Below are 15,309 nucleotides of genomic sequence, written 5' to 3' on the forward strand. Positions count from 1 at the left end.
ATGACTTTTAGCCTGGCTTTACCAGCTGGCAATACACAGCATGTGGCTGTGTGCCCACCCTTTGAAATGTTTTGACTGCTTAAATAAGCTTATCATTCTGTACTTGGCTTTTGATCTCTTCTGTAAACTCTTCATTCTCAAACTTTTGCCTCTAGTATTACCTTTCCTTTATGGCAATTTCCAAGCAATGGATTGGTAACAATAGGATTATTGAGTCTGTGGTATACGAATGGAGCCTGTAAGAGATAAATGTTCTAATGTCATATGCTTTTTAGTTATTTTGAATCTTTGCTTTTGAGATATTTTTCTTTCTCTTTATTTTACTATTTCTAACTGAGATTTTTATCCTACTATAGTCATAATACGAAGACAACCACCTGGTTGGATCCTCGCCTCTGCAAGAAAGCCAAAGCCCCTGAAGACTGTGAAGATGGAGGTAAGAGTTTCAGAACCTTTTGTGTTAGACTTTCCCTCTTAATCTTCCCTCGCTCTTCTTTCCTAGATAATGAGTTTTCCAAAGTCCTAAGCAAGTAATAATATTCATAAGCACACCGGCTATGGATTGTAATCAAAGTTATCTGATGGTACTAATAATGTCATTATATATAATTTTATAGGCGTTTTTAAAAACCACCTCTGCTTTCCTAAAGTCAAACTTTAAAAATTCTAAATATTCATTAAATAGGTACTTCATTATATTTGATGCAGAGCATAGTTCACCAAATTTGAAGACTTACTCTAAACTACAGAAATTAAGACAGTATAGGGCTTACAGAAGGACACAGAGATTAAGGGAACAAAAGTAGTTTGGTGCATATCTGGTCACTTGATTTCCAATTAATTTGCTACAAATCAATTCACTAAAGCAAAGAAAACATTTTTAACAAAAACATAGTGAGCCTGGGTTATGTGGATACCCTGTCTCAAAAAGCAAAACAACTACAACAATACGAAAGCAGAAGGGGATAGGGAAAAGGCAGGCAATAGATGGGATTAATTGAAATAATTCTGTGTTCTATCCTATCATGTGATTAATCAAACTCAGGTGGGCAAGCTTGGGGGCAGGTATCCTTGCTCAGCTCCTATGTTTTCATTAAGGAAAAAATATAGTTTTTATTGTATCTTCCTTGTCAACAATGCTGTCTTAGAAGCTCTTTGTGATGGTGAAGTTAGCCATTGTAAAGGCAAACTGCAGGGTATAACACTGTAGAAACCGACCTTTCAGAGTCTATGTATGTACTTAGTCCTTGTCTGGCTTTACCCATTTGTTATTGTTCCTACTCCCTAATTCAGTTTCTACTAAATTCTCTGCATTTTCTGATTTCTTCTGTGGGAGATATTTGTTCCTCTTACTCTATCAACTACCGGTAGTTCACTCACTAAATCTCTAGTAAGGCCCTTCATTCTGAACTAGATTTCTTTTGTTTCCTATTGCTCTTGAGTCTGTTTTTAGTTGTCTCATTGATTTGTCAAATACACATTAAAAGTAAATTTGACATCTTTGGTCTATCAGAGATACCATTTTCCTAAGCATTAGGCTAAAGTTCTAGAATGATAACCACAGGAGTCACATATCTCATATCCTGCATATCATATATTTATATTATAATTCATAGCAGTAGCAAAATTACAGTTATGAAATAGCAATGACAGAATTTTATGGCTGGTATACACCACAGCATGAGGAACAGTAATAAAGGCCACAGTATTAGGAAGGTTGAGAACCGCTGTACTAGCAATTCTTGCTTCTTAGCCTCTTCTTGTTACCCAGATAGCTCTCAGTTCCTGTAGGTTGGTTAGTTTTGTTTTCATTTTACTTTGTTATTTTTTAAATGTTGTCAAAATTCTCAACATATAGAAAACCTGAAACAGTTTTACTATGAATACATATATGTGTGCCCCTGGGATATTACACATAACATGTTGCTGTGTAGTGTAGGCAGGCTTCATACCTGAAGTCATCCTGCCACTCTTTGCACTCTAGGATTAAAGGGCTGGGGCTTTGGTATAGAATTCCCTCTCTGCTCTTCTACTTTTCTGGCAGATCCTTAACACCAGTACTCTTCAAGATGTTGGTATTCAAACTATCAAATGGTATACTAGATGAAAACATTGGAACTTATTTTCATAACATTATTGAAATAAAAAACACTTATATAAAATAAATTTCACTATTTTATGTACCATTTTGTGATGGCACTCTTACTTATTCCATATATCAAACTATCACATGCATTATGTAGATTTTGACTGTTTCATGACACTGTGACATTTTACAGTTTACTTGTGCCCATTTCTAACTGAGATGGAAGTGTTACTTTAAGAGAGGTAAACATAAGTATTGCTGGTTGAAGGTAATACAGACATGAATGCCCAAGCTAATAATAAATAAAGTTGAGCTGGTATTCTCAAATACCGTATATGAGGTGGTTTCAGAGGCATTACAGTAAAATACTGACAGTTATATAGTCTCCTTTTTCAACATCTGGTTTACATATGCTTCATAAGATACATATTACTATGTGTAATTATGTATACAACTAGAGTGTGTGTGTGTGTGTGTGTGTGTGTGTGTGTGTATACAATAGTATGTATGTGTACATATATATATTGGTATGTATATACAGGTAAATATGTGTCTTGGAGGATACATATTTAGTTGTTTTTTTTTGTTGTTGTTGTTTTTTTTTTTTTACTGAATCTAACCAAAATGTTTTGCAACATTGCCTTTTACTTTTGAACTAACATTTCTGAAAAAAACTACTTCTTTCTTGCTTCCAGTTGTCTAATAAATAAAGCCTAGACTATTTGATAAAGTACTAAGGATTTTTTAAACAATTAAACCATGTTCTTCAAAGTGTTGTCATGGCACTGATACATTTTTGCCTTCTTTGTCATGTGCTCATGTTTTGTTTGGTTTTGTTTTGTTTTTTTGGACAGGAGCAAACATTGTGTTTCCTTACTCATAGCCATTCTTTTTCTAAGCACAATTCTAAATTGTGATTTCTTCAGTGATCCCTCTGTGCTCTTTTGTCTGAATTAGAACTTGTCTTCTCTGGTGGTAGACGTTCCTCCAGTTACATGCTGTGCTATGTTGTACTGTAACTAGAGACCAGTCCTCAAGAGCAGGGATATTGACCTAGTCAGTTGCATACCCCTTCACCCAAGACTTAAATGTTTGGAAGAAAAGAAAAAAGGCTAAAGGAGTCATGGAAGGGAAAGAATTATGCTGTCTTCCGATTAATTTGATGATTCTTGTAAACAGTATTCTTTTTTTTTTTAATTTTTTATTCGATATAATTTATTTACATTTCAAATGATTTCCCCTTTTCTAGCCCCCCCACTCCCCGAAAGTCCCGTAAGCCCCCTTCTCTTCCCCTGTCCTCCCACCCACCCCTTCCCACTTCCCCGTTCTGGTTTTGCCGAATACTGTTTCACTGAGTCTTTCCAGAACCAGGGGCCACTCCTCCTTTCTTCTTGTACCTCATTTGATGTGTGGATTATATTTTGGGTATTGCAGTTTTCTAGGTTAATAACCACTTATTAGTGAGTGCATACCATGATTCACCTTTTGAGTCTGGGTTACCTCACTTAGTATGATGTTCTCTAGCTCCATCCATTTGCCTAAGAATTTCATGAATTCATTGTTTCTAATGGCTGAATAGTACTCCATTGTGTAGATATACCACATTTTTTGCATCCACTCTTCTGTTGAGGGATACCTGGGTTCTTTCCAGCATCTGGCAATTATAAATAGGGCTGCTATGAACATAGTAGAGCATGTATTCCTATTACATGGTGGGGAATCCTCTGGGTATATGCCCAGGAGTGGTATAGCAGGATCTTCTGGAAGTGAGGTGCCCAGTTTTCGGAGGAACCGCCAGACTGATTTCCAGAGTGGTTGTACCAATTTGCAACCCCACCAGCAGTGGAGGAGTGTTCCTCTTTCTCCACACCCTCTCCAACACCTGCTGTCTCCTGAATTTTTAATCTTAGCCATTCTGACTGGTGTAAGATGACATCTTAGGGTTGTTTTGATTTGCATTTCCCTACAGTATTCTTAAAACTCTCTCTCTACTCTTCTGCGGAAGGAGATAAATAGTTGTCTGCATTCACCAGCTTAGAGTCACAATAAAGCTAAGGTGGGCTTACCCATGAGCGTGGAGCTGCATTTGTATAAGCACTCTCTGCTTTACCTCGGGGGGGGTGGGGGGGGTGGGGGGGGTGGGGGGGGGTGGGGGGGGTGGGGGGGCAGCAGCACTGAGCAGTTTAAGGTCTTCTCCCCTGAGGCAGGCATGGTAGAGGACAGTCTAGAATGTTCTTCTCCAGGCAGGTGGCATCTGACACAGGCGTTCTAGCATCCCAAGCATGTTTGACTACATTCTGTAAAGATCATTAGTCAGATCGAATACTTTTCCTTTGCAGGACGAGCTGAGGAGCTCAAAGAAACTGGAAATGTTTCTCTCACTCATCTCTGTGGAATTTGACGGATTCAGACTATTTCTTTAGTCACAACATAATTATTAATTTAGTCTCAAAAGTAGACAATTTGGCTCACCAAAATGACTCAGCAGGTAAAGATGTCTTGTTGCCAAGCCTGACTACCTGCTTTCAATTCCTCAACCAAAACGATGAGAACCAATCCTAAAAGTTGTTCTCTAACCTCCACATGTGCACCATGGAACTTATTCACATATAGACACACATAAACAAACCAACAAGGACAGTTCATCAAATGGTTCTTGTATATTTATTTTAATAGAAGGATTACAACTAGATATACATTCTAATATTGCCTGCATGTAATTTGGTGGGGAGGGTCATTATTAGAACCTTGAGCTTCTTTTGTTTTATTCTCTGCAACCTTGACCGCTTTCTCTGTGCACTTTCTGTCTTCCTCCACAGGAAAGACTAGCCCTGCAGTTGAATATTTTCATGATAGACTATGTCTGACTCCCACTGGTATTCTCTTTCATAGAGAGTAGATGTTGAAAAAAGATTTTAAATATGGACTTTATAGTTTAAGATGCTGTTTGCCAGTGACTGATCATCTAAGATTTAGGAAAACTCCACCAGTTCTAAAGTTGTCCTTTCTTTACTGCTTTTCTGAAATCTATGTCTCCATACTATCCAATGATTTAACTGAGGAACACATTTGTCTTCCATTCAAATAAAGTAATTAGTGTTTTGGCTTAAATAATTATATTAAAAATACAACATCAGGATTCCAGTCTACTCTCAACCCACCCCGTTTCTTATCTGATGAAAGAAAGATTAAGATTAAATTACCAAAGGCATCTTATGAATATTCAATGTTGAATTCATTTTGGAGCTTAGAGAATGATAATAGAAAATTAGCAGATGAATAGACCTACACTATGAAAACATACTTGTAATTCATGTATTTAAATAAGAAAATTTTCATTTTGAAAAAAGAAAAGAAAAAGGATAAATTCATGATGGGCATTAGAGCCATCCAGCTGCTTAATATGCCAAGAATAGATTTACTTGAGTCAATTGGGAAGATGCATCCATTCTCACACAGAAGAGGATAGTTAGGTTGCTCAGGGCTCTCCTTTCCCCAAATAAAGATGCTTTTTGGCTTGACCTTACATCCTTTACACACTTCTTACACTATATTTTTTACAAGTTTTTTTTTAAAGGACATCTTTTGTTAAGGTATGTACCTCTATTTTAAAACTATAGTAATTGATGCTGAGTGATGGGCAGCACTAGGGAGGCATAGACAAGCAGATCTCTGAGTTCAGAGCCAGCCTCTACAGAGAGAATTCTAAGACAGCCAGGGATACACAGAGAGACAATAAATAAATAAATAAATAAATAAATAAATAAATAAATAAACCCTGTCTAAATAAATAAATAGAGAGAGAGAGAGAAAGGAGAGAGAGAGAGAGAGAGAGAGAGAGAGAGAGAGAGAGAGAAGAAAGAAAGAAAGAAAGAAAGAAAGAAAGAAAGAAAGAAAGAAAGAAAGAAAGAAAGAAAGAAAGAAAGAAAGAAAATTAGTGATAGTAATAGTCTGGCATTTAGTGCCTACCTATTCCCACCTTTTCAGCAATCTGCTTTCCTTTTTTTTCTATTTTGAGACAAGTGCTCACTATGTAGCCTTGTCTGGTCTGGAACTCTATGTGTACCATGCTGGCTTCACCTACCTCTGCCTCCTAAGCACTTTGGAAAATGTGCCACCATGCTGGGTCTGGAACTGCTTTTCTTAAATTTATCAAGAAGATGATTGTCTAATCCAATAGATTCTTGGCAGCTCTTCTCACAGCTCTATACAACTTTGTTAGTGTTGGTCATGGCTTCTGTCCCTTTCAACTCCTTCTAAGACTATACTTTAGCCTTCCACTTCCTAACATGTCAGTGTTCCAAAGCTTCTGTCTGTCTGGTTTTCACCTGTCTCTATTCACAGTTTAAGGAATCTTATCCATTGCATGCTGTTCCTATGGTGTCAGCCAAATGTTTATTTTCCCATATTTATCTGTTGAATCTAGGTTCAAATGACTTCTTAGATAAGTCTGTCAAGGTGCTTTCAGAAATGATAATCCTCTCAGTTGTTTGAGTCAAAACTGGTTGTTCTCAGCTTTTTCCTCACAGTTTTTGGTTTTGTTTGTTTGTTTTGTTTTTTATAATTAAGAACCAAGTACTAGCATTGCAGCTTTTAAAAACTATTTTTTTAATGTCTACTTATGGTAGACATGGTATTAAGACATTTTTAAATGCTTCCTCTGTCTCCTAAGTTCCTCTAAATCTTTTTATATTTTTAATTCCTACAAGCATGTCCTCAGTTATTAGTAAGTAACTTGATAATATGCTATATTAGGTAATCTTGGTTCTCAACCTGAGTGGATTTGACATGAGTCCTTCAGAGAGAATGTTTCCAGAAAGGTTTAATCTTTTTGGAAGGAAAGGGGAGATTATCCAGAATGAGTAGCATAGTCAATTGGGTAGATATCCCAGACTGTGTAAAAAGGAGAGAGTGAGCTGAGCTCCAGTTCTCAGTGTGGAAGCAGCTCTACTGGCTGCTTCACATCCCTGCTGCCATGCCTTCCCCGCCGAGATGGACCATAGCTTCAAATTGTGAGACAAAGTCAATCTTTTCCTTCCTCTTTTGTTAGGTATTTTGTCCCAGCATCAAAACAAGTAATTACACATCTATCATTTTTATGCCAGAAAAACTAGAAACTGAGGACCATGTAGGCCTCCTGTCCTACTCTTTCTTTCCCTCAGTCTCCACAGTAATCAGATCCGATCACTTCCTTATCTCTGTTACATGCCCATTCCAGTCATTCCTATTACCAACGCCTTAGTTCCAACTTTCATAATTCATTGCCTAGTCTATTAAAGGTTGTGTTTGTCTACTTTTATATCACTCTATTTTAATCTGTTTCTTCCTCTGTTACTGATGGCCCATAATCTTTTACAAATATAGATTTAATCATGTCACAGTTCTGTTTAATCACGCTTATCATCATGAAAATAAAAATCACAGGGCTGGGTGATGATGGCCTCAGTGGGTAGGAATTTTTGCTGAGTTTGAGTTTTCAACATCGATACAGAAGCCAGGCACAGCTACATGTCCTGTTACCCAAGCTTGTAAGTCAGTCCCAACGACTGGACTGAAGTCTGGGATCTCTGCAGTTGAATTAGGGAAAGGCTGGAAGTTGAAGAGGAGGGAGACCCCATAGGAAGACCAGAAGTCTCAACTAACCTGAACCTCAAGATCTCTCAGATACTGAGCCACCAACCAAGCAGCATACACTAGCTAGTCTGTGGCCCCTGACACATATACAGCAGAGGACTGCCTGGTCTGGCTTCAGTGAGAGAAGACACACCTAAACTAGGGACTTGAGGCTCCAGGGAGTCTGGCAGGAAGACTGGCAGTGGTGTGGGAGGGGGGAGGGTCATCCTCTTGGAGACAGGGGTGGGGAGAGGAGAAATGGAAGGGCAGAACAGGAGGGGGAGACTGGACTGTAAGAAAAAGATTAATTTAAAAAAAGTATATCCATGTGTATTTCTTCTCCTTTTTATATGCTTATAATGTTTTAAACGTGAGTATATTCTTTTTTATTATTATTTAAAACATTCTTAAATGTAAATATTTTGGTCATATTCTTTCCCTCCCCCAAGTCCCATAACTTTTCCTTCTCCCTACCCATGCAACTGGGTCAAAAAAAAAAAAAAGCAAAAACCAGTTCATTATATGTTAGTCAACTACTACTGAACAGGGAAAACCTGTCAGCTAGGTTTTATTCATCCATTCATTTTTTAAAATATATGCAACAAAATAAAGTATAATAAGATTAAAAAATACCTATCACATTGAAGTTGGACAAAACAGACCAACAGAGGGGAAACAAGCCCGAGAGAAGGCACAAGAACAAGAGACCCACTTGTTTGCACACTTAGGAATCCCATAAAAACACTAAACTGGAAGCCGTAATATATGCAGAGGACCTAGTATAGACCTGTGCATGCTGCTTCAGTCTCTCAGTCCGTATAACCTTTGCTCATGTTTGTTTAGAGGGCCTTGTTTTCTTGGTGTCCTTCATCCCCTGTGGCTCTTACGCTCTTGTCTCCTCTTCTGCAGGGTTCCCTGAGCTCTGAGGGGAGAGATTTGATGCCTATTTAGGGCTGAGTGTTCCAAAGTCTCTCACTTTCTGTGCAGTGTCTGGCTGTGGTCTCTGTATGTGATACCATCAGTGCAGGGAGAACCTTCTCTGATGACGACTGAATTAAAACTTGATCTATAAGTATAGCAGAATATTTTTAGGAGTCATTTTATTACTTCCTTCTCTTCCCCCTCCTCCTCTTTATTTTCTTTATATCAGTAGTATTTGGTGTAACTGTACCTTTTATTCTCTTGTTGTAATTTTCATCATCAAGGCTTACTGCCTACATCTGCTAACCTAGGCCTAGTCCTGGAATTACCTAGAATGTTTTCAGCTTTCCAAGACAGGCTGCTGAATAAGCTCACCCTTTCTAGGTCTTTCTAAATTCTTGTTGGCTGGTCAACTCAGTTATTTTGGCTCAAAACTGCTCTCCATGCTAATTGATTCAAACTGGCTTCTTCCATTTCTAACTGACTTGCTCTACTTGGCCTCAAACTAACTCTAGGAATCTGTTCCCTTTTATCCCATCTCTGTAAAACTCTCAGTAAAACCACTTCCTTCCTCCTCTGTCTACACTGCTTTCTTAAGTAGCCTGCCTTTCCTCACTCTTCTCTTAAGAGTTGGACATATCCTGCTCCGTCAAATCTTTCTTTGATTCACTGTCACTTTGCCTGCATCTCAATTTGACATCACTTTCAAACATGGGTGCTTCCTTATATAAATTAACTTTACCTTCATTGTTTGGGATTAAAGGTGTGTACTAAGGATGTTGTCTGTATTCCAGCCAGAATGATTAAAGGTATGTTAAGGGATGAGCCACACTACAACTAGAAATAGGTTTTTTCAATAAATAACACAATTTTGGGGTTCACAGTGTGATCCTGCAACAATTAGGTTTTACCCTGTGTTTGTGGCTGGATTGGTGTTTATGTTTCTCCTTTGGTAGCATGCATAGACCTTCCAATTCCAAAGACTGTGGGACCGAGCGATGGGCATAGGGTCTAGGCATCAGTTCTACATTCCTGAGTTATGTAGCTGTTGTCTTCAGCTGTGTGGCTGGCAGGCAGGGCATTCTTAATACACCAGTATTATTTGATATGTCATTCGACTTCATTTTCTCTAATTTGTCTTTTAGGCCTACCCAAACAGTTCTGCATTTAAAAGGCTTTTTTTTTAATAGCTATTCTCAGAGTTGATACTATTCCTCCTGATGCCCTCCAAACCCTATCTTCAGCTTGTCATTTCTCTTCTATTTTTCTGTCTGATCAGGAACCACATTGTGTTCTTAATATTTTTTAATAAAAAGGAGACAGGAAGAAGAACAGAAATGAAGGAGAAAGAAAAAAGGAAGGATATACTGAAATGATCCACTAGAAAATGTGTAAAATCACTAGGCATTTTAATCTGTTATCACCTTCATTAAACTCTTAAAGCTACCTGTGGTAATGACTTAAAATCATGAAAAGTAACTCAGAAGACAGATTGCCACATTTGCTCTTCTAAGGAAGGCTACATTTAATGTTAGTTACTAATTGTTTCAAGTACTAAAATAGACAACTTCCAAGTTTATGCTGCAATATACTTATGTTGATCTTTTATCCTTTTTAAGTATTAATGCATCCTTTATTTTTCTTCATTTCTCTAGCCCTCTCCAAAGACAGACATAAATCTGCCCATAGCTGTACAAGTGATCCCTACACAGCAGTGCTTGGTCTCTGGGCTATCTCAAGACAATTTCTAATAAAGAGAAAAACCTTTCCTTGATAATATTATACTTTGGCAATATTGTATATTCTTATACATATACTCCAAAAATATCCTATTTAATAGTTACTTGATGATAAAACCTTTCAACTATTAAACTGATTGTGTTTTGTTTTATAGCTATACCAGATCAAAGTAAACTGCAGTATATCTCACTTCATATTTTTTCTAAAGTTTCCGTATATTTGAATTACTTCAATATTTTTTTAGCTGGGGTTTTAATTGAAGAAATAGAATCAATATACATGTAAAGATCTGCTCAGATGGCCCGTAATTCATAGGAGCCAGGTAGTCCAGCAATGGCTGTCTATAAGCTAGTTAGGCTGCAGATCTTGTAGCTACATGTATTCCACAAAGCTGGATGTCTCAGCCATTCCTGTGTGGTGCCAGAGGGAGGACTAGAATATTCATGGAGCGCCATTAGTCTTCAGTCCATGAAAGGCCAAGCTGAGCTCTTATGTGAATAAAGGAAAACAATGGTAGTGGACATAGATACACTTGCCAGTCAGAAGGAAAGGCTGCTAAGCAGTGCTGATTTTTCTCCCTTGGATCTCTTTGTATCATGGGAAACTACCACCCACTGGAGAGGATGAAGGGAACTCTTCCCCCTTCCCTTAGTCTATCCTGGAATTGCCCTTACTGGCCTACCCAGAGGTGTGCGTCTTAGCTGGCTCCAGGTCTTGTCATGGTGACTAGACATAACCACCACAGTCTGCTTTCATCATCCCCACCTCAACCTTCAACCATGTTCTTCAAAGGAGAACTATAAAACTTAGCAAACTTGGAAACCATGGACCTATTATGTATGGAATTAAACAAAAAGGTTGAAGTTGAGAATGCAGATCTGGGAGGAGTTAGGGAAGCCAGGAGGGGGAATATGATAAAAATGCATTCTGTGTATTATGAAGTTCTCAAAAAACGTACGTATGCCAGAAAAGAGAGATGAAGTAATTCAAGAGGTTTTCAAGAGGCTAATAACCCATTCTGTTTATTCTGAATGCTGAATACATTTTTATTGCTGTAAAAATAGTTTATAGTTTGTAGTTTATCAGTGGACTTTTTGTTTATGAAGTTGACATTTCATAACTGAGTCAGTGGCATAAAATCTTTTCATGTATTCTAAGCCTGTTTTCTGTCCAATGTATTTTGTGTTTATAGCATATGCACTCCAAAAAAAGAATTGAAAATAAAGAGACCCAGGACCAGAAAGATGGTTTAGTGGTTTAAAAGCACTGGCTATTCTTGCAGAGGACTTAAATTCAATTCCCAGCACCCATAACTATCAGTAACTCAACTTCCTGGGATTCTGATACCATCTTCTGGCCTCCACAAGCACCCATATAGGCAAGCACCTATAAACAGAATTCTTTAAGTAAACAAAGGGACAGGCTATCATAATGTACAACAACTGTAGTCTTTTTGTTGTTGTTTGGTTTTTGTTTTTTAATTCCAACTCATCTGGGCTTGGTGTCACATGCCTATAATCCCAGCACTCAGGAGGGAGGAGTGGGTGGATCTCTGGAGTTCAAGGCCAGGCTAGTTACATAATGAGATCCTGTCTCAAAAAATGAAAAACTGGTTTCTTACTCAGTTCCTATATAATTGGTAACACTACAGCCTCTAACTAGGATCATCCCTGCCAATTTAATCCATACATGCCTACTAAAATGATTCTTTAAGAACATGAACATTCATGGAATGCAGAATGGGAAAGAAGATTATTATTTTTGGCTCAAGTAGTTTATGATAGAGCTCATGTTTTATTTCATCTATTAGAAATTTGAATGTGACTTCAGTTTTTCTCATATTAACTAACCACTTAAAATTAATAATGCATCCTAATACTATGTAAGATATTTGTTACCAAAGCAGATTACACAGACACAGATTACATAGTGCACTGGTAATTAACTTAGTTCTTTCAGATGCTCAGTTAACATAAGGAAAAGCAGATTCTTCCTTTGACTTTAAACAGATCTGGGCTGTGCTTTTGAGATGGCAAAAGTTCAAGACTGGGTTCTTTGAGAAGTAGGTCAGAACATAATAAATAATGATATATAAAAAATAAAAAAAGATAACAATTGGTGCTGCTTGTGTTAGATTTGAAGGAATGTGAGTTTTATACCAGCTTTGTCAAGCAAGCATCTTAAAAGAAATATAACAAGTGATTTATTATAACTTGGACTTTTACTTTATTCTGTATTTGTATTTATGTCTGTGTATATGCACATGAGTTCTGTGCCCAAGGGGACCAGAGGCACTGGATTCTCTGGGACTAGAGCTATAGGCAGTTAAGAGCCTGATGTGAGTGCTGAGACTGGAACTCAGGTCTTCTACAGAAGCAATGTATTTAATCCTCAACCCATCCTTCCAGCCCCTAAGAACAATTATTGTAACGTCTTCTATTAAGATAAACACCTTTTAGTTTAATGTTAGATTTTTGTTGGTTGACTTTTTGCAATTTGTATGTTGTATTGATTTGGTTTTCAGACAGACTTCCACTGTGGAGCCCCAGCTGGTCTAGAACTCACTATTTAGACCAGACTGGCCTCATACTTACAGAAATCCACCTGTTTCTGCCTCCTGAGTGCTGGAATTAAAGGCATGTACAACCACACTGAGCTAAGCTTACCTTTTGTTCTATATCCTAATTAGCTTCTGAAATACACTTGGCTAATGAAGAAGCTACTCATACTGTGTTTTGTTCTCTGAAAAATGAGTCCTCAGCTTTCTAACTCTCCAATCTTAGTTTTAAAAGGTACATTCACTCACTGATTACTTTTTTCTTTATTTACAGAGCTTCCATATGGCTGGGAGAAAATAGAGGACCCTCAGTATGGAACATACTATGTTGAGTAAGTTTGTTATTTGAGTTAATAGTCTCCCAAATGTTTTCCTTTTCCATACAGGTCTAGGGAATCCTAAATATGGCACTTTATGTTTCTGTGATATGATTTGCTAGTTATTTTAACTAGAGGAAGGAACACTTTTTGCACTGACTTTTAGCTTTCCAGAAGTTGTCTTTAGGTTTCTCAACACAGAACATAAGAGAGAGGCCAGAATGCAGCACATGCCGGTCCTCCCAGTACTCCAGAGGATGAAGATTACTTGAGTCAGGGTTTCAAGATGAGCCCAAGAATGTAGAAAGACCCACCTCAAAGGAAAGAAGAAAAGAGAGAAGGAATAAGGAAGAGTAGGACGGAGATGGCAGTAAAGGAATAGAAAAACTGTTATGAAGACTAATGGCTGAAGAAGCTATCCTTGCTACTGTAGTCTTCAAAGAGGAAGGCAGTACATGGACCCTGGGTGAATGAACTCCCATGGTACTTACTACCATTGTGTACTTCCAAAAGCAATTAAAAGACCTTAAGGTCATTGCAATATACTAATCCAAAGTTTAGAGGTATATACTTAAAGGTATGTTCCCTTTTAAGGAGTTCTAAAAAGTGTAGTGTTCTTTCAAGGAGTGAAGGTTGCTTCTAATGTGGCTGTATAAATGGATAGGAACTGTATAAACAGACAAGAATTGTATATAACAGACAGGAACTATAAATAATAGACAGGTACTGCATATAACAGACAGGAACTGTATATAACAGATAGGAACTATATAAACAGACAGGAACTATATAAACACACAGAAACTGTATAAACAGAAACTATATAAACAGACAGGAACTGTATAAACAGATAGGAACTGTACATAACAGACAGGAACTGTATATAACGGGAACTGTATATAACAGATAGGGAGGACACAACATCTGTCCCAACACCTGGAGTAACTAGGACCAGCAGGACCCAGGCACACAGGAACTGGGCCTGACCAGTGGCATAGGCTCCATCCATTCAGGGCTGGTGCCCTGAACAGAGCTTGGGTGCAGACTCTGCAGCCAGTACCATAACACCCAGAGGAAGCTCCACTCCCAGGCACTCTAACACACCCAGGATCACAGGATCACAGCAGCCTGGTCACACCAGGATCTCAGTCCCAGAGGCAGCTTGACTTCTAGGAACTCAGATATACCAAGGATCTCAGGATCACCGGATCCCAGAATCACAGGATCACAGAGACAGCTTGACTCAGAGGAGTTCTGACACAACCAGGATCACAGGAAGGACAGGCTCTAGTCAGATATAGTGAGGGCAGGTAGCACTAGAGATAACCAGATGGCGGGAGGCAAGCATAAGAACATAAGCAACAGACACCAGAGTCACTTGGCATCATCAAAACCCAATTCTCCCACCATAGCAAGTCCTGGATACACTATCACACTGGAAAAGCAAGATCTGAATTTAAAATTGCATCTCATGATGCTGATAGAGGACTTCAAGAAGGACATAAATTACTACCTTAAAGAAATACAGGAGAACACAAATAAACAGGTAAAAAGCCCTTAAAGAGGAAACACAAAAATCCCTTAAAGAATTACAGGAAAGCACAATCAAACAGGTGAAGGAAATGAACAAAACTATCCAGGGTCTAAAAATGTAACTAGAAACAATAAAGAACTCACAAAGTGAGGCAACGATGGAGATAGAAAACTCAAGAAAGAGATCAGGAGTCATCGATGCAAGCATGATCAACAGAATACAAGAGATAAAAGAGAGAATCTCAGGTGCAGAAGACACCATAGAAAACATTGACACAACAGTCAAAGAAGAGGCAAAATGCAAAAAGCTCCTAACCCAAAACATCCTGGAAATCCAGGGCCCAAGGAGAAGACCAAACCTAAGGATAATAGGTATAGACAAGCGAAGATTCCCAACTTAAACGGCCAGTAAATATCTTCAACAAAACTATAGAAGAAAGTTTCCCTAACCTAAAGGAAGAGATGCCCATGAACATACAAGAAGCCTACAGCACTCCAAATAGACTGGACCACAACAGAAATTACTCCTGTCACATCCTGTC

General features: G+C 38.1%; 1 protein-coding gene across 2 annotated transcripts in view; it reads left to right on the forward strand.

Annotated features, from left to right (window-relative positions):
- Positions 1 to 15,309, forward strand: part of Magi3 (membrane associated guanylate kinase, WW and PDZ domain containing 3) — a 254,253-nt gene that overhangs the window by 173,306 nt on the left and 65,638 nt on the right. For both annotated transcript variants that reach the window (XM_052179584.1, XM_052179585.1), the window contains exons 6-7: positions 357 to 436; positions 13,192 to 13,249. In XM_052179584.1, the coding sequence (XP_052035544.1) occupies positions 357 to 436; positions 13,192 to 13,249 (138 nt within the window). The remainder of the gene's footprint in view (positions 1 to 356; positions 437 to 13,191; positions 13,250 to 15,309) is intronic.

Source organism: Apodemus sylvaticus, chromosome 4 (assembly GCF_947179515.1).
Source record: "Apodemus sylvaticus chromosome 4, mApoSyl1.1, whole genome shotgun sequence".
NCBI classification, from domain to species: Eukaryota; Metazoa; Chordata; class Mammalia; order Rodentia; family Muridae; genus Apodemus; species Apodemus sylvaticus.